Source organism: Stylophora pistillata, chromosome 3, assembly GCF_964205215.1.
Source record: "Stylophora pistillata chromosome 3, jaStyPist1.2, whole genome shotgun sequence".
In the NCBI taxonomy this organism is placed as follows: domain Eukaryota; kingdom Metazoa; phylum Cnidaria; class Anthozoa; order Scleractinia; family Pocilloporidae; genus Stylophora; species Stylophora pistillata.
The window spans coordinates 2389022-2412458 of NC_142521.1; the positions used below are offsets into that span (position 1 = coordinate 2389022).

Genomic DNA, 23437 nt, shown 5'->3' on the forward strand with positions numbered 1-23437 from the left:
CATATCTGATTTATAATCACGGGTTTATTACGAATCAACTTAATGGCCTGCTCCCAGTTGGCTTGTTAGCTCAATTGGTAGAGCGCTGCACTAGTATCGGAGAGGTCAGTGGTTCGAATGCCGTACAGGCCTGATTTTTTTCAGGTCTGATTTTCGCTATTGCATAAATAGCGCTCTCTACTGCGAGGATCGTGCATCATACGTATCTATAACCGCAGTTCAAAATATATGAACTTCATATATTCATCATATAAGAATCTAAGAATGTACAATTTGAGAATGCCTCTAGTTCTAACTCCCACAACTGTCGTTGGTGTTTTCTCGGTTCGAGCATCATCTTATATAAGCATTTTTTTTTTTCGTTTCAAATATTTTTATAAAGTATATTTACTTATCACCTCTTTTTGGTTTACAGTTTATATTATTGTCAGGCCATGCAAGCAGTGCACATTCTGTGGTGTGTTCCATGAGGCTAATGAAAAGGAGCGTGCACCACTGGAAAAATGTTGGCTTTTGGCAGAGTGCCTGCTGGCTGCATAGAAAATTTCGCTCAGCTTACAATTCACTGCGCTTTAAAGAGGATTTTTGGAACTCTGCCACATATGGACTGCACAGCTTTAAGTTTCAGTGTTGCTTCATAATAGTTGCTATATTCCTCTGACTGAGGGATTTCAGAAATTAGTCTTGACTAGTCTGAATATAGGAATCATATATTTTACTGTCAGTGTTCATTCAAGGAAAATTAAAACTAAATGATTATGGAAATTGAAAAGTGTCAGCATCTAACAAACTTGTTTACTCATAAAGTCATATGAAGCTCTAAAAACTCAATATCATATGCAGTAAAGTTTTTATGTAGAGTTGTTGGCAGGTCCATTACCCAAAAGAGCCAAATATCTGAAAACCCATCCAATAATTACGATTTCACAGCACACATAACACACAAAAGAACAGGCTACAATCTTTATTTTGAAGCCTTCACATATTCCATAGTGCAAGGTGCTGCTTCAGTGGGTGAGATTTTTTCAGTGGTTAAGATCTAAAATTTTAAAATGTTTAAACTTAAATCTAATGGAAGCTTTTGGTTGTCTATCTAAAAAACATTTTGTACAGTAACACTAAGGTATGATCTAAGTACAACAAGTTTTTAGGTTGTTACACGTTGCTAAGAGAATATAACAGAGCAGTTTTAATCTGAGCATTAAACATGCTTAAATAGTTTTTCAGGATTAACAAGATACTGGAGAATTCTTAAACTAGGTGGGCTAGAAATATCTTACCTACATCATAATTGTATGTCATGAAGGTTGTCAGGATAATTACAACTAATTTAAAGTAATTACAGTTTTGTTCAACACTTTATACTACACCTAAAAAACGCACTTTGGATATGTTGCCAATGAAATGTCTCAAATCAAGTAGACTAGGTACATTTACTTCATTTCTCCACAAGATCTGCGCAACTATCCCTATTCAACAACTCAATACTTTCATCGGATTACTAGTCTCAGTATTGTTTAATTCTGAAACAAATTGTACATGGAATATGTAACCAATAAAGTTCCAAAAAGGTTCATACTAAAGGTAAAAGCAGAACAAATTGTGTTGTTAATTGTGACATTTTCATTGAAATCTCAAGACAAGACTTAATTTTGATCCCATGATGATACATAACTGAGAATGTTACAGTATCAAATGTCCCTACAGACTGGAATTCTCTGTCAGCTCAAGTTAAAACCTAAGTTAAAACTACCCACAAGAGAGGAAAAGTCATTATTGGTATGAAAAAGAGGCGATGTCAGTTTTTTAAAATGATTGTGTTACTGACCAGGAAATGATCAGAGGACCTCCCACTTGCAGTCAATATTTTTCAGAAAGGCTTGAGGCAATTCAAAACTTCCTTTGCAACAGAGGGGCTCTGGTAAGGAGGTTAAAGAGCCTAACTTTCATTTTTTATGAATGCAAAAGTTTCACACTGAGGGACATTCAAAACCAAATAGTCTTACCTACGGTAAAATAGAATTTTCTTTAAAAATAAATAATTGGTCAATTATGTTATATACTAATACTAGTATACAAATGGAACTTAGTTACTGTCCCAGACTGAAATTTTCTGTTCCCTTTTGTTGTATTTTCTTATTTTTCTCTCATCCACAGCTAAAATCTCAAAAATCATTCCCAGAACATTTAAGTGTAGTAACAGTAATAATAATAATAATAATAATAATAATAATAATAATAATAATAATAATAATAATAACAACAACAGTAATAACATTAAATTAAATTATATATGAGGTCCATGACAAGTGTAAGCATATGTGAGCTAAAATTGAATGACTACTATGCTAGCTGTGTTCATGGAAAAGCCTGGATCAAAAAACAAAGTCTTTTTCTGCCATGTCAAGAGCCCAGGCAAACTTCTCACGTTGTGTCTTGTTGTAAACTTTCTCAATTGGCACCCCATGTTTCTTGCACCTTAAAATGCAAAAACAACACAACAGATTAACAACTGGGTTAAAAGGTGTACAAACCTCAGTAGTCACACTTTATATTACAATTTAAGTAAAAGAACAGAGAACTAAAACTACACATATAACTTGGATATTTCAACAAAGTTGAAGTGGTAAATTGGCCACCGTAACGATTACAAAAGCTGACGTTTCGAGCATTCTAACGCTCAAAACGTCAGCTTTTGTAATCGTTACGGTGGCCAATTTACCACTTCAACTTTGTTGATATATCCAAGTTATTTCGTTACTCACACCGACGCAGCCCCAAACAGTTTCCTTCGAAACTATCAGCCTTTAAAACTACATATGCTCTTTAATTCTCTGGCTCATTTTTCTTTAGGGAGGAGTTCAAAATTCTATTATATCACCTCATGTTTAATGATCTCCTCCTCTAAAATAATAAGTTCATCGTATCATTCTTTACATTTCCTTTGCTGGCAAACTCATGATCAACTCCACAACCCCAGTCAACTGAACCTCAACTTGGGCTTCCTGAAATACATGTACTGCAAGCTGATGGTGTATAGTGAAATATTTTTTTCCCATCTTAAAATGCACAACAGCAGTGGAGAACCTCTCTCCTCTTTCCTGACATCTGTCTGCCACTGTATTTTACAATGGAAAATAAGGTAAACCTCAACCCAAATCAACAGCTTAAGCATCATGGCAGGGGATATAGTTCTTTCACCTACCATGCCACTGAAATTCGTGGGTCCAAATAATTAAGTTTTGAGGTACCAAGTGCGATCTCTTTATTTTCTTCTTTGTCTGTTGCTGTCACCTCCAACTTAAAGAGCTGATCCTCCAACTTTTGAACCTGAGTTTTTTTCTTGTCTAGTTGCCTGCAGACAAAAGAAAAAACATTTTGTAAAAGATTATCAGGTAAAGGGGGTAAATTTCTAAAGAAATAGTTGTTCTGTGTTGGTGGGGGAGTATAACAAGTTTGATGATTCAAGCGTTAGCCCTTTGACAGAGGGTATGAGAGAATTGTGTGTACGTTTATATGCAGAAAATGGAGCTAGGCTATTGGTGGGAACATGCTGACAAGAAAAACAAGAATAAAGTAATTATATATGGCAATTAAGAGTGCCAATTTGAAAGATAGATTTTTGTTCACCTTCATGTGCCAATGTCATCTATTGCCTAACTTGCACTTAGTGCAAGAAGATATTCATTTATGAAACAGGAAGATGACTTGGTAACTGATTGCAAGAACACCTTCATGATGCAGAAAGGAAAGTTAAGGACACTCCAAACTAATGTAGCTCCATTTTCTGCATATAAACACACACAACCCACATAATCATAAGTAGTCTACAGTCTTAACCTAGGTTCAACTTGTTACCTCTTAACACCAGGAAGACAATTACTTGATCCAAACTGGATTTGCTAATACAACAATAAAATTTTTGACCGACAATGGATCATAAGAGTTTAGCAATCATTTTGGAATATAACTCCACACTAAATCTTGTGATGTAAAATCCCTCTGCAAAGATAAAGTATTACCATAATTAGAAAAATAACAGGTCCCTTTAGTTAGTAACATACTTCATCACTTTTGTATCTTGGCTTTCTTTTGCATGATTTTTCAAAACCTTTAGTTCTTTCTTCCCATCCTTGATTGCTTGCTTTTTTGCAGCAATCTACAACAGAAGGGTAAAACCAACAAAATCAGTTTGGAGTACATAACTGCATGAACATCGAGTAGATAAATAACTCTTGGAAAGAAAGTCACAAGTTCAAACCTTCTCTTGAAGATTTGACATCGATTTTTCAAAGGTCTTGGGGACTGTGCGCTAAAATAGAAAGAAAAACCATGAGCAACATGTATGAACTTTAAGAATTTTACATCAACACGTCTAGAATACTGCCTTTGATCTACCAGAGTGCACACGCACAGTTAACGATATAAATAAAGTAGGGACCAAACAAGCTGCATGTAAAGTTCAGCTTAACACATAACACCAAATAAAAACCAGGGAAAATGTAATCTATATAGTCAGCAGACTCAGCATGGGCATAATTACCTGATGGTTGCATAGAATGGCCACAGCACGGTTTGCTCTGTTGTATGCTAACACTTTTGCATTGACATTGTCCTCAGCTTCTGTTAACTTGTTTAGTTGATCTTGGAGTGTCATGGAGGCATTGAATGTTCTGAATACCTTGGCTGTAAGTCCATCCATCAGCTCTGACAAGTACTTGTTCAAAGAAGTTGTCTAAAAAAACAGAAAATTTCCACTTCAGATTGTTTCTAGGTTCTTCACTGCACACTGTTTTCACATAACGACTAGTTTCTTACTACCTCAGCATGAGGGTAGCACTGGGGAATATTGGCCTGAGGTCATGGTGGTATAGCCCAATGCAGAAACATGAGAGGACTGGGAAAGAGTGTGGTTGTTTTCCGTTTGTTTGAAAAACTAGGATATTCAAATGAAAGATCAGTCAAATTTGAGAGTCTTAAGCAAGAATAGAGGACAGTATTTAGAGGAGGAAAATGGCAAAATGACAGCTCTTCAAAGATCACCCAAAACAGAGAGTTTATGGATTGGATAGACAGGCCAAAAAATTTTAAGGGTTTGTATGAAATTTTTGCAACTTTTGCAAGTCTCCGATTTGGACACTTTTCCGCTGAAAACTCTCAAACTTGACTGGGTTGCTTTTCACTCAGTTACATTTCAGTTGAAATGTTTAGATTTTCAATCTAAAATATCAATATAAGAAACTTGTCCCAGTCCTCTCACGTTTCTACAATGGGCTATGGACCAAGTGCAGCGAGGAAGGTGAGTAGTTTATTTCATGGCACTTGGATCAAATTTGTTTATCTTGGATTTACCAGCTTTTGCAAATGAAAATATGTGCTTCAAAACCATCTTTGTTAAAACAATCTGCATGGCAAACTCAAACTTTTCAGGCAGAAGTTATCTTGATGTAACACCAAATTCTCATAACCGATTTACAAGAAAAATGTATAACAGCTAGAAGGGAGAACTAACAATCAGATCTTGGGTGTTAAAGGGTTAAAACGTCAGGGAAAAGACACTTACAGATAATCTGTCAAAAAGATCATCACCATTCTGTTTTCCTTTCATAAAAATGGCTAGATTCTTGAAAACCTGTGATGGGAAAATGTATAGAAATGATAAATAAACAATGTTAGAAAAAAAAAAGACCAAGTTGCAGTTTGCATAGTAAATCCTTAAAAAGATATGGTTGATATTCAACTTCATTATAATCCATTTGATCTTCTCCATCCTTAATTTAGCCAGAAATGATAATTAACATGGAAAAGTTATCTTGATTTAACATCAAATTCTCCTAACTAATTTACAAGGAAATGGTGCAACAGCTTGAGGAGAGAATTAACAATCAGATCTTAGGAGTTAACTGGGACTACAAAAAACCACAATTGGTCCTTTTTTGGTCTGTTTTGGCCTCCTTAGTGTTCAATTACCTTTGCAATCTATCATTTAAAGATTCCCTACTTTAGATGTGTTTTCATTGAAAAATGTTACAAAGATAAAAAAGAGACCATTCATAGATGAAAACCATGAACTTAAGACCAAAAACACATTAATTTTTTGAATATTGAATGCTGCAATACAGTGGATTCCTCAGGTTTTAAGGTCACCAACATGGGCCCCTATTGAAAAGTATTCCTCTGTTTTTTGGAACTGTTACCTTCACTAAAAGAACAATTCTGTCAAGGGGAACATTCTTTCTGGTCCCAAGGGTGTCCCCTTAACAGAGGGTCCAGTGGCTAGATGACAGTTGTGCAATAGTTACCTTCTTTTCCACTGGAACAAAGTTCCAGTATCGGACAGAGTCTTTACCGAGGAAATCAAACTCTACGACATTCTCCTTGTCTTCCCATTCATCATGCAATTCTGGAAGAAAAGGCATTTCATGAGGCTACTGATTGAAACACAGAAGTGAGAAATTTAAATCATTGGTCAAGAAAAAAAATAAAAAACAAAAAAGAGCCTAAGATGAAATACTTACTGATATGTTCAAATCTCAATGAACAACAGCCAACAGTATCCGCAGTTTCTTCATCTTTTTCATGTCCAGCACGAAGAGCCAGCTGAAAAAAGTTACAATACAATCAGTTAATGACCACTTGCTCATTGAAAAAAATCTAAAATAGCCTTAGTGACCACATGTAAGTACATTTACAAAAAAAAAGATATTAAGTGTTCAGGTTATCATACATTCTGACAACACTTGCTTGACAAAGGAGAGGACAAGAAAAAGATTTGAAAGGTACAAATTGGATAGCCTGAGCCAACCTTGAATAGAACCAATGGAGACAAAGATTATGGAGTAAACCACGATTTTAAAAAGAAGCTTCAAGCTTTACCTTGTCAATAAAGTAAAGGGCGACACCTCTGTAAAAGAAAGAACAAGACAGATTAGTGATAAACAAGCTACAAGACACACTAAGGGGAAAATGATGTCAACACCTTCCTGTTTGGGACCAGGCTAGGTTTATGGTCATCTTAATAACATCAATAGAGACAACACAGTTGAAATTCCCCACACATGGATGCCTTCTATCAGAAAGCACAACAGCCAATCAGTAACAAAGCTAACCTATGGGGGAACAACATCTTCTAATCATAATAAACTTTCATATGATATCTTTAAAACTACAATGACCATTGACATTTTCTATAACACTGCTATTCATGTTACATAGACTTATTAAAAGCACTTCTTGGTTCAACAACCATTGTAAACAAACCTTTGCCGTAGTCTCATTTCTTTGGCCTTCCAATCCCGCTGATAGTCTTCTCTGATTTTTTCAACACAGTCCTGTGTAACATGAATAAAATATGAACCCATTACACCCTAACTTCAGTTTACAAGTACATTCTCCATGCTGTTCTTCATCCAATTGTAAGGGGCTGACAAGGAGAGCTTTATAAGAAGGTGACCTTAATGCATGATTCAGGGGTGATATTAGTCAGAAACTACAGCATTACTGTACTTGTTTGTCTCTCTTAGGATTTACCGGGTTAAACCTGTGTAGGTTTCCTTTAGTCAGGAATCACAAATATTGCATCACTCTAATTACCTTCAATTTTCTTGCTGTTTCATACTTTTGCCAGTCCTTTTCCCCCTGCAATAGAATTAATGAAAAGAGAGTTGGAATTACATGTAACTAGCAAAAGCTTTAATTTGCTACAGCTATTGTACACTCAGACAAATTTCTAGGACACTTGTTGTTTGCCCTGCCCATCTGATTGCTTGTTGGATACAAATTTATCAAAATGTACTTCAATTTAAGCTTACAGTGTTGTTGCACAATTGAACACAACACAGATTGAAATAAAAATTTTCCTCCTACTGTACCTTTAACCTTGACGTGGAGTTCAACATGACATACTTATAACTTCCTTGGATGTTCTCAACCCAGCAGGCCAACCAGGAAACCTGCAGGGAAAAAAATGGCTACAATATCAAATCACTTCTGAACATTACATTGTTCTGTAAGCAGTAAATTAGTCAACCCAATGGTTGTTTTACCTTTCCATATCACTTCCTGTGACAAATTTATCCTTGATGAAGATTACTAACAACATAGTGTACAATTAGCAAATGAAAAAAAAAAAAAGAAAAAAAAAAAAAAAAGTCCATACCTTGTTGTCATTAATAACTTTTTGCCATTTGTGCCCTTCTGGTGGTTCTGGAACTTTTGCCCCTCTGTAAAAAAAAAGGCAAATGAAATTTTCCTGTATGACATATTAAATCGAGTTAAGTTAATTCTAGCAATTTGTTGAGTATTACATGAAGGTAAGAGAAAGTCAAACAGAAAATAATATTATCTCCCTGCACAAGAAACAGGAACATGAGCCAGGATTCACATGATCGTGTGCACGAAAAGGAAAGCTTCTTTCACACTTCTACCAAATTACCATCACAGGGTCATCCAAAAAACTGGAAGTATCCCAATTTGCCAAGAAAAGATCTTGGAAAAAGTAACTCAGACAAGTGAATTAAGATAAGCTAAAAAGACCACAGCCAGCTTATAAGTCATTTCCAAACCTTTTACTAGGACTGGCAAATCTGCTTCCAAATTTCCATCCTTTTTCACACATTGATTCAGAAATCTAAGAAAAGCCTGGGAGTCACAATTTCTAACATTCTTTCTACATAAATTATCTTATATTCTCCTTCTTATCTTAAGTAGATAAAGAACATGCTTTTATTGAACAAAACACTACAAATTGACACCTACTCGCCAATGTTTATGATCACATCTTCTGGCATAGTTCTCCTCTTAAATTTCCCCTGCTTAGGGTGGTCTCCACGTCCTCGGAACAAACCAGGGGGTTCAATCTTGAAGTTGCCGACCCTTTGCCTGTGTCCATCCATGAGACAATAACCATACTCTTCCAGAATTGCTTCATTTTGTTCTTTGAGCACCTGTTTCTGTTCCTTTGTCCAATTTTTCCTCTCCTCGTTTTTCTATGAGGAAATATAGATACTTTATTGACATGGCGTGACTATTTTTTGGTAGACAGCCCAGAGTCTAGAAAGCTCCCAATAAGCAACCCACAAATAATCTTACAAGTGAATGGATAGACATGAGGTTGTCATTAGAAACTGATAGATGGCAGAAATCTGCCACCTGTCAGACCATTTTACATCAGCTTCTTTGTGAATTGTGATCAGCACCAACCATACTGCAGACACTCTCACCCCTAATTTGAGTCAAAGGTATCTGAATAATTTATACCAAATACAAAAAAAGAAGAAATCAAATACATATTCACTGTATTTACCTTAACAAAGTAACTGTGCATTTCTTTGAAGTTACATTTCTTGAGATCTTTGATGATCTTTCTCTCTTCATTTGTCATTTCTTTCCTCCAGTCTTCAAAAAAATTCTTGTTGAAGATCTCTTTGCTGGTGTAATCATGGTCAAGCATCTTAGCATAATATGATGCCACCTGAAAACAAATCAGATCAATAAAAATTATAGAGCTAGTTTACAGTGATTATGCTGCACCATCTCTTAAAACTTCCAAAAATGGAGAATTCTACAATGAAAAACATACTGTAAATTAATATACGATCCTAAAACGAGCTTATAAAATGTACATTTAAATGTTCTGATACTTAAAATTCAAACTGTACAATGCAGCTGTCTTCACATGGGGATGACAGGTGAGGTACTTACTGTCTGGAATAACATTTTACAGTGAGTGAAAAACTACACAATGCAGTAATTACTGGAGAATTACCCTCTGTTGGTTTGACATTGTTGGATAAAAAAAAAAGAAGTTCTTCAAAAACTAAAGTGATTTAATCATACCTCTTCTGCTGCTAAACTAAGTTTCATGTGATTTCCTGACAATAAAATTCCAAAAAATAATTTGAATTACAAAAAATGCTTCCTGTACTTGAGAGAGGTGTATAATTCCAAATGACTTATAACATACATTCTGTGTAGCTAAGCTATACCGATACTTTGCAGAAGAACAGAGCTCACCATCATAATAAAACTTGACATCAGAAGGTAGCTGCTCATACAAAGGTGGGAAATACGGACCCTAGAAGACAATTATCAGTTATTTAGTAACTAAAGACAAAGTATAATATGACCCATCCTATCCTTCCACTCAGTCAGCAAGTACACAGGGATTTATGTGTATACATAGGACCAAGACTAGTTTATCACAGGCAACTTCACTGAATAAACTAGTTCTTATTTGTAATGTTGTAACCCCGTAAACAGAAATGTACAGTTACCATGTTGTAAGTAATGCATGGCATTGTTTATCGTCATAAATGGCACTGGTAGTATTGCTAGTGTTCTAAATCAAGTGTCTTGGAAACATAAGAAAACCATAATCACAATGTTCACAAATACATGACTTACAGTTGAAAAAAAAAAATATGAGGTGTAGGATGCATTTCCAATCCATAAAACACAACCTAACAAAACTGAAACTACCTTATGCTCCAAATGAAGCCACTTGACACCATCAGGGAGCTGTTCTTCTTCCCACCTTTGGAACAAATAGAAAACTCATTTCAACTTGAAAATCCCAAAAAGATCTAGTATTCTGTAAGGATAAAAAATTACACTTGATTTATTAACTGTCTTAAAAAAGATATCTGACAGTGATTAGAATAAAGATACAAACCACTTCCACACTTCTTTCTCCTCTTCTTTCTTTTTCTTTCCTTTTTCCTTTGCCTACAGAATGAGAATAGAAATAAACTGTATGTTAAAGCTGGGGGGAGGTGTTGTAAGCTTTCATGTTTGATGATCGAGAACAATTTTTGCAAACTGTTTGCTGATAAGATCATGAGTGCTAAATTGTATGTTTAGTTAGGCTTTTTCTGACCTGTACAACCTTCATGGCATTATGATCATCTTAAAATTGGGTGAATGGTACAGACTTCATGTCAACTTAGTCCTTATAAGTAGTTACATAAGTCATGGAGATAAATACAAAAATACATTGCATAAAGTCACTCTTACAGTTGCTTTCATTTTTGATTTACATTAACTTTCCTATCCAATCATCAAGTGTACTTGCCAACTCTTGCACATAATGCATGAGACTCACACCAGCTGATCAAAGGACAATTTTCTCAAGCCTGACTTAGAAGTCCAGATGACTTGTTCTTGAACACAGTAACAAAAAAAATTCAATTCAAATATTCCCAGAAAAATGTTCTAACAAACAGGGCATAATGTGGGTTTGAGTCATCAATACATTTGAGAGCCATTGGAAAAACTTCAAATAGCTTCAGAAGTGTTCAGAAGTCTTTGAGCAATCATCTCAAGTTGCCAGAACACTTTTCAGAAATTCTGGTCATGAGGAGATGACAGTCTCACTCATTTGACCCAGTGAAAATTGGCAGGTACATCATCTAACAAATTGCACGTACCTAGTATAATAAGAATGTAGAAGGGTAAAAATCAATAATTTAAGACTTCACTATACCTTGTCTTCTTCTTTTTTATCCTTTGCATCTTTTTTAACCTTCTTTTTTATGGAGCCACCCTTGTCCTCCTTCTTTGCTATCTTAGGAGTACTTTTCTTAGCAGTCTTGACCTGTAAGGCAAAAAGGTGACAGCAAAAAGAAATGCACACTGGTTGTTTAGAGAGCTAGATGATAAAGTATTTGGCTCAAGTTTAAGGCCTACAGGCTGGGCTCTAATGTTAGTAATGTATTCCTTGTATCAGGAGTCTCTCTGTACCATATCACTGCACAACACGTAAAAAGAATTCTATAACAGAGGGAAATTGCAGCCACCACGTACCAAAGGTTTATAATCATCATCACTGTCACTTCCTGAGTCTGCACTCTTCTTTCTTTTAAGCTGTTCAAAGAATGAACAAGTGAGTCTGTATCCAAAATGAAAAAGATTTTGATGAGTAGCACAGTCACCCCGCCATTTTGGACTCAAGTGCCTTTGCTGACAAATATATTCGGGAAGGTTTAACCTCTAAATCTCACACTTTCCACAGTGTAAGCTTAGTTATCCTACTTCATTTTGGTGTAAAGAAAACAAGGTTTGCGAAAAAAGTTAAAATTGTAAAAACTAAATATTTCCTGAAAATGCGTAAATTTCTGGGTGTAACGCGTAACATGAAATGTATCAGACGGAAGAAAAAAATGTAATATTTCGATACCGAATGCACGTGGAGCCACTATTTTTTGGCCGTTAGTAGTTTATGACAAAAGAAACAGGCAGTATGATTTGCAACAAGAATGGTTCATTCTAACGTAAGTTATAAACGTCTGTTTTTATCACTGAACGATGTAACCCTCGGGACCGTTAAAACAACCATATTGTATAAAACTAGCAATAATGACAATTTCGACTGTGTGAGAAACAAACAAATAACAAAACTGTAATGGGCATACATCGCAGTATTTACAAACCAACGCTGAAGTTGAACCGTCAAGTAGAATGTTTTCCAGATCAAAATAAAACGTGCGAAAACACATTTCGTAGCGGCCATATTGAGCTTAATTCCATCACATATCCACCGATTGATCCGTAGGCAGACGGGATTCTTGTTAAGCTGAATAAACAAGGTCACCTCTCCTGGAATGGGCTTGTGTTAAGCTAAATTTACAGAACGTTTCAACCCATTTCGTTGGATCTAATGCTAGAAATTTGCGTTTCGTCGACGCGGAAACACTTTCCGCCATTGCTGCCGTGTTCATGAACCGTAACGAAGGAAAGTGACGAAGAGATATGGCGAAAAACACCACCAAAACTTCCACGAAATCTGCCCCTTCGCAGCTTCTCTTTGAAAGCACATGGATCATTTACACAGACAGTGCGCGTGTTTGAGGTTACGAAGTAATCTCGTAAGCAAATCACGCGGACCCTTTTTAATGTTGACGTGTGCGATTTTTAGAGAAGAGTAGTTGAAGTTTTTTTTGTTTATCGTTTGGTTGTTGTCGTTTGCCGTAAGATTACAGTTTTCTGTGTTAGAGTAAGTGTCTGTTTGGATTTCCCGTTTCGCTTCCGAATACCTAACTTATATTGAAGTTCGTTTTGGTTCAATTCTTACAAACGGGACTGTTATGCAAGTGCTAATGTTCCTTTCCTTGAGCTTATATATAGTTTTTTTGTGAGTTTGTCTGAGTTTTTAGCTAGCTTTGCGTCTTGCCTTTATATCGGAATGTTTGGAATGTTGTTTGTCTATTCGCATTTAGCTCAGCTTCTTCCTTATCAATTCATATTTCAGTTTACGATAAGTACTTGGATACCACGACTACGTTAAATAAAACGATTCAAGGCTTGTCCGTAAAATGTATCCTCGCTTCATAGTGTGTCTTCATTTGCGAAACTCATAGTTGTCGTCGAAATTTTGCTTCGCTTGTGTCGGCCGCTACAGGCAGATTATTGCATCATAATGAATGTATTGCGTGATTTTCACCACGTGCACCGTTTGTAGTGCAGTTCACTGAGGGAATTCAACCGAAGTAGATGGAAACAAAAGAAATAACAATGTGAAATAACAATGTGAAATAACAATTACAAAACCTCTTTTTTTCCCATTTTTACATTGAATTTTTTAAGATTTTACGAAAAAACAGAAATGTGCCACGCCCACAAGGGATTGTGGGTAATACCAAAACTAGTGTTATTAATGCAAAATAATAAAAATATTTACAGATATTTATTACAATGTACATTTCCATCAAAATTAAAGTCAAAAAGTGATAAAAAGTGAAAAAACAATAATATAATTATTTTTGGACTATGTTACAGCAAATGGCTATGTGACTGTGCTACTCATCTTTCACATATACTCCCAAGAAGCTACAAAAAACATTTTGTGATGCAAGAAATATCAAATTCCAAAAACTAGAGTTACACTCGTGTATGTACATGTTATGGTCATGAAGTTAGGCCAAAAGTCACAAGAATATGACAGAGTGACAGTTTTCTTTCTGAAAAAAATGGAGAATTTTGCAGCTGCAACACAAATTTATCCCTAGAACATGTCACAAATTCAAACTAGTGTAATATTTGACAATTTGTTGCAAGAACAAAATTCTGATCACAACAGTTAAATGAGTTACAGCGACTTGTTTGGGGAGAGAAATGCATGAAATGGTTTGTTCCAGACACCTGTCAAAGTGACATGGCACTAAGTGCAAACCCGTCTCAACATAAACATACACTGAACTGTAAAATCATGTTAAATTACACCATGAAGAAAATTAATTAACAAAAAGAACTTACAGAGGCTGAGCCCTTTGACTTAGTGCCAGATGATCCTGAGGACTTTGCAGATTTGTTGTCTTTGGGGGTACCTAATCTGGGAATTATCAAATAATTATCCTATCAGGGCTACTGAATTTCAATGAACATCAGCTTACCACATATACGGTACTCTGTAAGATAACTAATATACACTACAAGCAATTTATGACTGACTGTATTTATACACAAACTCATCACCAAACTGAATGTTTCTCAGATATGGAATAAGGGACAAAGTATGGGCCTCCCACTATTTTGGTGTAGGTTCTATTCCCACACTTTAGAGCACTGAGTTTGTTCAGTAGCATGAATGGACAAGAAGCCCTTCTCCCTGATGGGGGAACAATCAATTGCAGCATTACCCCCATCTTCCTCATTTCATAAGATTTCAGAGAGACTTTGCTGGTAGCCATTTATACTCTCCAAGGCTCTATGAGGCATAGTGAGAGAAAAGTGTAAATACTTAACATAAGAATGAAAGAGGAATTACATGCAAGTCATAGAGTTGGTCTTTTATCTACTCACTTTGCAGACTGGATCAGTGACCACAATGATACCGTGAAAGGAAAAAAAGGGAAAAATATCAGTTAGTCTCAATTTCAAAGTTAAAGCTGCACTGTACATTATAATGTGATTCAAAGTGTAATTTCACAAGGAAGCTGCTTTGTTTTCTATTTATGAATTGCAGTGTAAAGAGGATCAATTTGCCCTGTGATACAGAAGGGTGTTACATCAGAGTTAAAAGGTGCTGGCAAGGGATTTCTCTCAAGCTCGCACTTGTCATTTACATGACTACAAATAATAACAATTCAGCACTGAAGATGGCATTCATGAGGTAAAATACTCAGCTAGTATGCATATTCTCCATACTGTTCTCTATACATTTCCTAGGGGGCTGACAAGGAGATCTGTGTAACAATCAAGAGCTACTTTCAATGGTGATCATTTCCTATATCTTCATGACCTCAATGTTGATTCAGGGGTGACATTTTAAAGAGAAATTGGATGCTAGTCATTCTTAGTGGGGTAAAGGTTTGTTGTGCAAAGGAAAATTTAAACACATTAACATCTGATTCTCACCAAAGGCTCATCATCATCATCACTATCAACTTGTTTCTTTGCAGCTTTTTCACTGGCTGATTTCTTTTCTTTCTTTGCATCCTTCTTTTTCACTCCATCCACTTTTTTGTCAACCTTCCTCTCAGCTTTCAATGATTTCCCGTCTTTCATCTTTTCACTCTTTTTAGGTTTAACAACTTTGTTCTTTTCGGCCACAACACTGTTTAAAGCAGATTTTGCTGGTTTTGCAGATGAACCTTTGGCATTTGCTGCAGCAGGTCTGTAAAAAAAGTCAGGATAAGTCTTATCATTTAAAATTTTTAAAAAATTGGGACGGAATTGCTTTTATCTTCGGGGAAGGGTATAATCTAATTAAAAGCTTACCTGTATCATGACATAAATTATATAATTATATATAAAATAAATGAACTTACTTGTGCTGGGCTCTTGCAATCTAAATGGCAAAAAAAGGAAACAATAACTTCAACAAATAAATCTCATTTAAGTTATTAATAATGGAATATATATCAACTCAAGTATGGTCAGATTGCAGTATTTATAATGACTGTACCTAGAAAGTCTATGGATAAATCAACTCTTATAATAGCTGGTTCTAAAATTTTCAAACAGCAGAATAATATTTTTGTCTTATCAGCCAAATGGAGAATCAGACATTGTTATAAATTAAATTAGCACGTTAACAGCCACTAGCTGAGACCCTGGGAGGTTAAAATTTAACAGTTTGTAGTATTCCTCAATTGTACTCCCACGATCTAAGCTATTATAGTTTTCCTAATTGCAATACACTCTGGCATCCACCGTGGCCAAATTACTTTACTAACTCACTGATAACACCCAATCATCTCGTATTTGCTGGATGTTTTCTTGAGAGTTTGGTTTTATATCAAATCATATCCCCTAACTAATTTACTTCTTTCCTCTTGTCGCTTGTTTCCGTGACATTGTATCAAAATTGTTGTGAAAAAGTACTTCTCTATCTTTAATGGAATGGCTTGGTTACATAAACAGAGCAAGATAAACTCACCAAAGGAACATCATCATCACTTTCTAATTGACTCGATGCAGACTGCACTTGTTTTATCTTTGTCAAAAAAAATTAAAACATTTACAACCCTATCATATCAAATTGTAAACACCTTCCAGCCATAACTGTAACTCTGACAGAGGCCTGGAAGCCTTGCAATCACATGAAAATAATTATGATTCTTGTGAATGACACTATATAGGGATTTTTCTGGAAAACATCTTTTTCCTAAAATTCCAGCACAGAGCTCAAATTTCACCATTTCCCATGACTTCTTTTACATTAATAGTGTTTAGTCAGGGCTTGAAATTAACAGTAACCTGTTAACCAATGGTTAGTAATTTTCAACCTTTGGTTACTAAAAATGTGTCCAACTCACCCGACATGGTTAGTAAAATTTTCTAACATATTTAAACATTGGTAGACCTCAGGACAAAGAGCAAATAGATCCACCTCTCAGAGGAATAGTTAGAATACTCAAGTCGTTTAATCAACTTAAACTCTTTTTAGAGAATGTGCTGTAGATGTACTGTTCTTGACTAATCATGGTAAACGAGAGGGAAGTAAAATAGGTGCATAATTGTCAACATTTTTAAGGTCACCATGCAATTTCAGCTACTCTTTAATTTGCCCTAGTCGTTATTATAAAAATGTTTAATATTTGAGATATCGTAACTTGTGAGCTTGGATACCAAACTTGATAGTTTGGTCAGTAAAAAAGATGTCTACTAATCCGAAGAGTTAGTGCTCCAAAAATTAAATTCGAGCCCTGGTTTAGTAGTTTCGGGTCTTCAGAAGGGCTACCTTTTCCAAAATGTTATTTCTTATGACAAGACAATCATCCATAGACAATATTTCATAATTAAGATTGAGCTAAATAAAGTATCTTAAGAACCACTTAACACACCAGTAGACGAGCTATTCTAAGATTTTCACAGTTTATAACAAAACTTGATAGTCAAGTAAACCTGATTGATCATTTAGTAAAACTCACAGGTGTGACAGGTTCTTTTTTTAGAGCAACATTTTCTGCATTCTGACTTCTGTTCAAAGGTGATTGCTTTGTAAGAGTTTGATGTGGATCCCTCTTCATGGTAGAGTTGACATAAGGTTTATGTGGAGAAAACTTTCCAGAAACATTTGCCATGCCTTGCTTGGGTGGACTGTGCAAGGACCTTGATGTAAAAGGAAAACAGGGAAGTAATTCATCAGAAACAGAAGTTTTGTTAGGATAAGAAAAACAGGAAATGAAAAGAGCAGAGTAACCTTTTTATAGGATCATGTTCTTATTGTTCAAACTTGACAGGAGTCTTTAATTACCCATATTATCAAGTTTAATTTAATCCCTATTGTCACACCCACTATAATCTGTTAAGTAGAATTTAAATGTTAAGAACTTCTTTACGTTGTGTTTGTTATCTTGAAACAAGTTTACCAAAGGTTTGAATGAGTGTCATCTTAACAAATACACATTCCACGAGGCTTTTTATCAAAAATCAGAAAAAAAGGTATGACATCACTTTCCACCTCTCAAGTTGAAAAGAGAGGGAGAGGGGCTCTTCAAACTAAACAATAATTTTGGGACTAAAGCTTCTTACCCTACTCAACCAGTCAAATACACATAAAAAAATTAAATTAAAAAATCTCACTCAAAAAATAAGACAACATTTATGGTATAATTGATAAATCAAGGTTGTTCGTTTTTACAGACAGAATTTTCTCTCAGAAGTACAACCCGCCCTACCCCTCCCCTACAAGTAGCAAGATTCTACCCAATAACTTCATGGGAAACAAAATGTCTGAGAGGGTGAACATTTTGTCGATCTTACCTTCTATCATTCTAGACGACAGGAAATCAGCGAAGGCCAAGATTAAAATTTTGTAAGAATAGAGAAAAAAAGAATACTCGTTAATACACAAAAAATTTTTTTTCGTTACAAAAATTGAACGCTAACAACGCCAGGAATGAATCGATTACAATACACCGGCATCAAAGGCTTCGAGAGCGGAACCACGAGACAAAACAAGAACTATTTTCGGTGAGTTTGTTTCCATGAAAAGGTGATTTGTACCTGGATCGATGCAAGCTTAATCTTTTTCCTTTCGGGGCCTGCAAAAGTTAAAGACAGAAGCATTTCTTTTAATCGTTTTTATGACTCGTGGTACGAGTAGGATCGGAGAAGGCGAATCTGTTCACTTTCTCAAAGAGATGACACTTTCGGAAAGCTAACCACTCCAAACAATTGCAATAAGGACGCCTGGGTAGGGGGTACGAAAATGAGATGGCTGATGGATAAAAATCTTAAGGGAAAGGCGTTCAAGGTGTAAGAGAACGCCGGAATATTCTCGATCGGTAGGCAAAGCAAATGGACACGAAATCGACGGCAATGGCGATCCTAAAACTCTTCGTTAAAATAATACAAACACAGTTATGTAGACCAGATTATTACTTCCCTTCTCGGTTCCCCGGTTTGAAGCTACTAAGCTCCATTACCGACGGCACACAGAACTTCCCTAACATTTGGAAAGGAGTGGATGGTTTACCTACCCAACTACGATATCTCAACAATGGCTTAAATTTGGCAAACTTGTCTCTACATGTGCTTCGGTGTTGAAGGAAAATCAACTCCGGTTAGGAAATGAGATATTCAAAGGGAGCCAGTTTAAAATTGGATTTGATTAAGATAACGAGCCAAAAATTACACCATACTTTATGTGGAAACGGAATAGAAAATAAATCACAGCAAAGTACCGTAGTTTACCGAAGAAATAAGCCTGAAATTACACGAATAGATATGCGGTCAATCTTACCTTCGCTTCCGACCGGCTTTTGTTTCGCCTGTGCCTAAACCGGGTAAAATCACGAAAACAAAGACTTCATCACGAATTGTGAAACATAAACCTGTTTAGATTTTTCAAGCAATCCATTTTGTTAGCCCATGCATGATTTCCGAAAGATTAGTGAAACTGCACTTACCAGAGCTAGGTCATCATCTCCAGATGCCACTTCTTCTCTCATCGGCTGCATTGAAGATATATTGCTTTAGACACAAAAGCTACTTACGAAGTGCGGTGAAAAATCGCCAGACAACTGGGGAACATTCACAAAATAAATCGCAATCAACGTCTTTCAATAATCATTCTTACCTTTTGTAACAGAGTGGCGTGTTGAATGGCTTCCCCGTTCATTCCGGCAAAAAATTGAACGAAAATTTTCTAAGTGTCGTTCTCCAACGAAAGGTAAAGGACAAAGAAATAGCTAAGTCTCCACTAGCGGTTAGTACGCAGGCGTGGAGATCACGTGATAACTTAGTGCTTCCTACCTCACAGGATACCCCATAAGAGATTTTGCCCATAGATTTTTTCAAAACTGAAAATCATCATTTCTCTTTCTGACAACACCTTAGAAAGGGATCCATGAAATAAATGGGCCGCTCCGGCTATTAATCTAAAAAATTCTTCTATTAATCTAAAAAAATTCTTCCATTAAAATGCAAACTCTTACTTGATTCCCTCTCCTCTCCGGAACAAGAGTATATAGAGTTCAGCTTTCGTTTCCTTTTTTTCCTAACATCCCAACTTTGCTGATAACTCACTTCTTCAGTTTACCAGTATTTTAGTCATTTCGATGAGGGAAGGGTACATCATGGAACCTTTTGAATAGGAGCCAAAATGGGCATGCGGGGAGTATGCGGAGGCGTGTTAATTAATTTGACCGCTGGCTCTTTGTACCCTTGACTCGACTTTTTCAGCAAACGTTGAACGCCCGGGCTGGCCGGCCGTTGGCCAAAGCGATGTTGTTCTTCACGGCTTTAATTTTCCTCCTTGGCGACTTTGCCTTGTTTGAGGCAAAGGTACCAATAGTTATTGGTAAGTAGTGTTCTAGTCAACTTTGTGGGTGGTCTTTTAGGCTTTTTTGATTCCAACGATGTTCTCTTTTAAGGCGTTAATCGAGTTCTAAGATGAAGTGCTCTGATGAGAGACTATTAGACGCACGAGTCGCCGTGTATTCCTTTGCAGGAAATCCAAGATCGTTTCTTCTTTTACTCCTTTATAACGTACAGTTTTACTGTAACTGTATTTCGGTTATGGAAGTAGTGATTGTGGAAGTTGGCAAACTCTGGTTGCGAACCATGAAACCTGATGAAACTCGAATTCAGTAGATATGTTGCGTAAGCAGTATTTACAAATTATGCAGACAATTCGCGAGGAATATGAATGTCAGGCACACCGCAAGATGATCAGACAACATTGTTGCATATTTTTGTCTTGTAATTCTTTGTCTATTGCACGATTTGTTGGTAAGTAAGTAAGTAAGTAAGTAAGTAACTTTATTTAGCCACATCGCATATGAGCGAATAGCTCGTTTAAATGCAAATGTGCCATAAAACTTTGACATAATTTACATATATAAGTAATAAGTAATAGGTAAGAAATAAAAATTAATTATCTAGAATGAATAATTGCTATTTGTGACTAGATTATTTGTTTACAAAACAAACAGCTGCAGTCATACGATGAGGACAACTGTATGTCTTGCAAATTTTTCCTAAATATAGAAAGGGATTCCGACATCCTTATTTTGTCTGTCAGATTGTTCCATTGTTTGCTAGCCTGGTACGTAAAAGAATGTTGCATATAAGATGAGGTTGGTCTTGGAAGAACAACCTTAAGATGGCCACGTAGGCTGTAACCATTACTTCGCAGAGAAAACAATTCCTGAATGTAGTTCGGTGTCTGGTTATGAATACTTTTATATACAAGTATAAGTGCTTGTTCTATGCGTCGATGTTCTAAACTTTTAATATTTGCAGTTTTCAATAACTCTTCGTAAGCAGTCGACTTGGAATAATTGAGAAGAGTCCTCAGAGCGAATGCATTGGTTGACTCCAGTTTCGCAGACAGACCCTTACTTAGACCTATTAACAGTGGTGATGCATATTCGAAGTGAGGGAGAATGAAAGCTTTGTACAATTTAATCATCACATCTGAGGGTATAAATTTACGAATGCGACGGAGAATTGAAACTTTTGTATTCACTTTCCGGCAAACTTCTTTAATGTGTACGTTGAAAGAGAGTGAATTGTCGATGACTACTCCAAGAAGCTTCATATGTCGTATATAAGAACGATCCTTCGCAGTAAAGCACTATTTGAGCAATAGTGGAAATCAGACCTGAAAAAAATTTCAGGCCTGTACGGGATTCGAACCACTGACCTCTGCGATACTAGTGCAGCGCTCTACCAATTGAGCTAACAAGCCAACTGGGAGCAGGCCATCAAATTAATTCGATATAAACCCGTAGATGATAAATCGAACAACAACAAACATATGAAACATATGAGTGAACTGCGGTTATGAGACGTATATAAGAACGATCCTTCGCAGTAAAGCACTATTTGAGCAATAGTGGAAAATAGTGCTTTACTGCGAAGGATCGTTCTTATATACGTCTCATAACCGCAGTTCACTCATATGTTTCATATGTTTGTTGTTGTTCGATTTATCATCTACGGGTTTATATCGAATTAATTTGATGGCCTGCTCCCAGTTGGCTTGTTAGCTCAATTGGTAGAGCGCTGCACTAGTATCGCAGAGGTCAGTGGTTCGAATCCCGTACAGGCCTGAAATTTTTTTCAGGTCTGATTTCCACTATTGCTCAAATAGTGCTTTACTGCGAAGGATCGTTCTTATATACGTCTCATAACCGCAGTTCACTCATATGTTTCATATGTTTGTTGTTGTTCGAAGCTTCATATGTGTAACGTAATCCAGTTCATTACTGTCAATAACAAAGGGCGTTGGTAAAGTTGCTCTGTTGAAAACTATGGATTGAGATTTACTATGATTGATCGCCAGAAAGTTCTCACAAAACCAGGAAGCGAGTAGACCAACGTTGTTTTGTAGATTTATTTGCAAGGTAGATGGACAGAGGTTTGAAGAGTACCCAGTAGTGTCATCAGCATAAAATCTTAGAGAGCACGAAATATCTGAAAAATTCACATCGTTCATGTATATATTGAAGAGAAGGGGGCCCAAGATTGAGCCTTGAGGAACTCCACACCTCACAATTTGCCAATCCGACAAAACACCGTCGGTCTTGACATGTTGCTTACGGTCAGTCAAGTAAGAACGTAGAAGTTGTAAGGCGTCTTTAGTTACACCATAAGCTGACAGTTTTGCAAGAAGCAAATCATGATTGATAGAGTCAAATGCTTTGGAGAGATCTATGGTAATTGCTGCAGAGTGTTCGCTAGAGTCTAATTTTTTCCTAATGTCTTCGAATGTCTTGAGAAGGGCTGTCGTACACGAGTGTCCTTTCAAGAAACCAGACAAATTCCCGCTGAGAAAGTCAAGAGAAAACTCATATAACTGATCAAAGATAACTCTTTCCGCTACCTTTGAAACAGCCGATAATACAGATACAGGACGATAATTAGATTTTAAAGTCTCAGTTCCTTTTTTTTAGATCGGGGAGACAATAGAGGTTTTCCAATCTGTAGGCCAGGAGCCACTAACAATGCACTGGTTAATTAATTTTGTGAGAGAACTGAAAATTGTTGGCCCAGCAAGTTTCAGCAGGCGTGGAGAGGCGTCAGCACCGGTGGCTTTGTTGATTTTGATAGTAGAAAGTATCCTTTTGATATAGGAGTCCTGAACAGGAGTAAATGAGAAGCTCGTTTGTCTTCCAAGCTTCCGTCTAATGGATACAACACTTGGATGTGTCTTGAACTCTTCTGGCTGTAAGTTGGGCATGTGGCTAGCCGGTCTAGGTACTGCATTAATGAAATAATCATTTAGAAGATTGGCGATATCAGTACTATCAGTGATGAGGCGCCCGTCTTCAATCAGCTGAACATGGCTGTTACCTCTGTCTTTACTTGGGAGTAAACAATGAAATTTCCTCCAAAATTCCCCGGGGTGTTTGGAGTTTGTGGATACATTAATGCAGTATGACTTGAGGGAAGAACGTTTTAAGGATGTAACAAGGTTCCGTTGTTTCCTGTAGGTCTCCCAATTTTCAGATGTTTTCTTCTTAGTAAACCTTCTGTGGAGGCGATC

General features: G+C 36.4%; 2 protein-coding genes and 1 long non-coding RNA gene across 5 annotated transcripts in view; 2 read left to right on the top strand and 1 right to left on the bottom strand.

The window, feature by feature from the left end:
• LOC148734082 (uncharacterized) lies at positions 1-1339 on the top strand. The gene is made up of 2 exons (XR_015998394.1): positions 1-104; positions 416-1339. It is a non-coding gene; the product is annotated as an uncharacterized LOC148734082 (long non-coding RNA).
• Positions 950-19665, bottom strand: LOC111327797 (DNA topoisomerase I, mitochondrial). 2 transcript variants are annotated; one of them, XM_022932068.2, is made up of 32 exons: positions 19523-19665; positions 19353-19397; positions 19187-19220; positions 18448-18485; positions 18205-18215; positions 17370-17550; positions 16376-16432; positions 15765-15784; positions 15352-15610; positions 14797-14804; positions 14251-14326; positions 11803-11862; positions 11483-11593; positions 10673-10725; positions 10480-10534; positions 10015-10075; positions 9838-9872; positions 9305-9472; positions 8758-8987; positions 8159-8222; positions 7872-7952; positions 7594-7638; positions 7261-7331; positions 6877-6904; positions 6519-6600; positions 6303-6403; positions 5564-5632; positions 4544-4735; positions 4262-4312; positions 4065-4159; positions 3206-3355; positions 950-2478 (listed from the first exon to the last, which is right to left on the bottom strand). In XM_022932068.2, the coding sequence occupies exons 1-32, from the start codon at positions 19562-19564 to the stop codon at positions 2376-2378; spliced, it is 2676 nt and encodes an 891-aa protein (XP_022787803.2). In that variant the 5' UTR covers positions 19565-19665; the 3' UTR covers positions 950-2375. The 2 variants fall into 2 exon arrangements, with proteins under 2 accessions (XP_022787803.2, XP_088608096.1); XM_088751970.1 differs by lacking the exons at positions 14797-14804; positions 15352-15610; positions 15765-15784; ... (5 more) ...; positions 19353-19397; positions 19523-19665 and adding an exon at positions 14762-14787.
• LOC111327798 (lysosomal phospholipase A and acyltransferase) overlaps positions 18156-23437 on the top strand; it is an 11761-nt gene continuing 6479 nt past the window's right edge. The window contains exon 1 of one of the 2 annotated variants that reach the window (XM_022932073.2): positions 18156-18414. Coding sequence is in view for 1 of the 2 variants with exons in the window: in XM_022932070.2 (XP_022787805.1) it covers positions 20170-20245 (76 nt within the window). In the remaining variant the exon portion in view is untranslated. Of the gene's footprint in view, positions 18415-20097; positions 20246-23437 lie in introns of those variants that run through there. The other variant, XM_022932070.2, reaches the window with a different exon arrangement.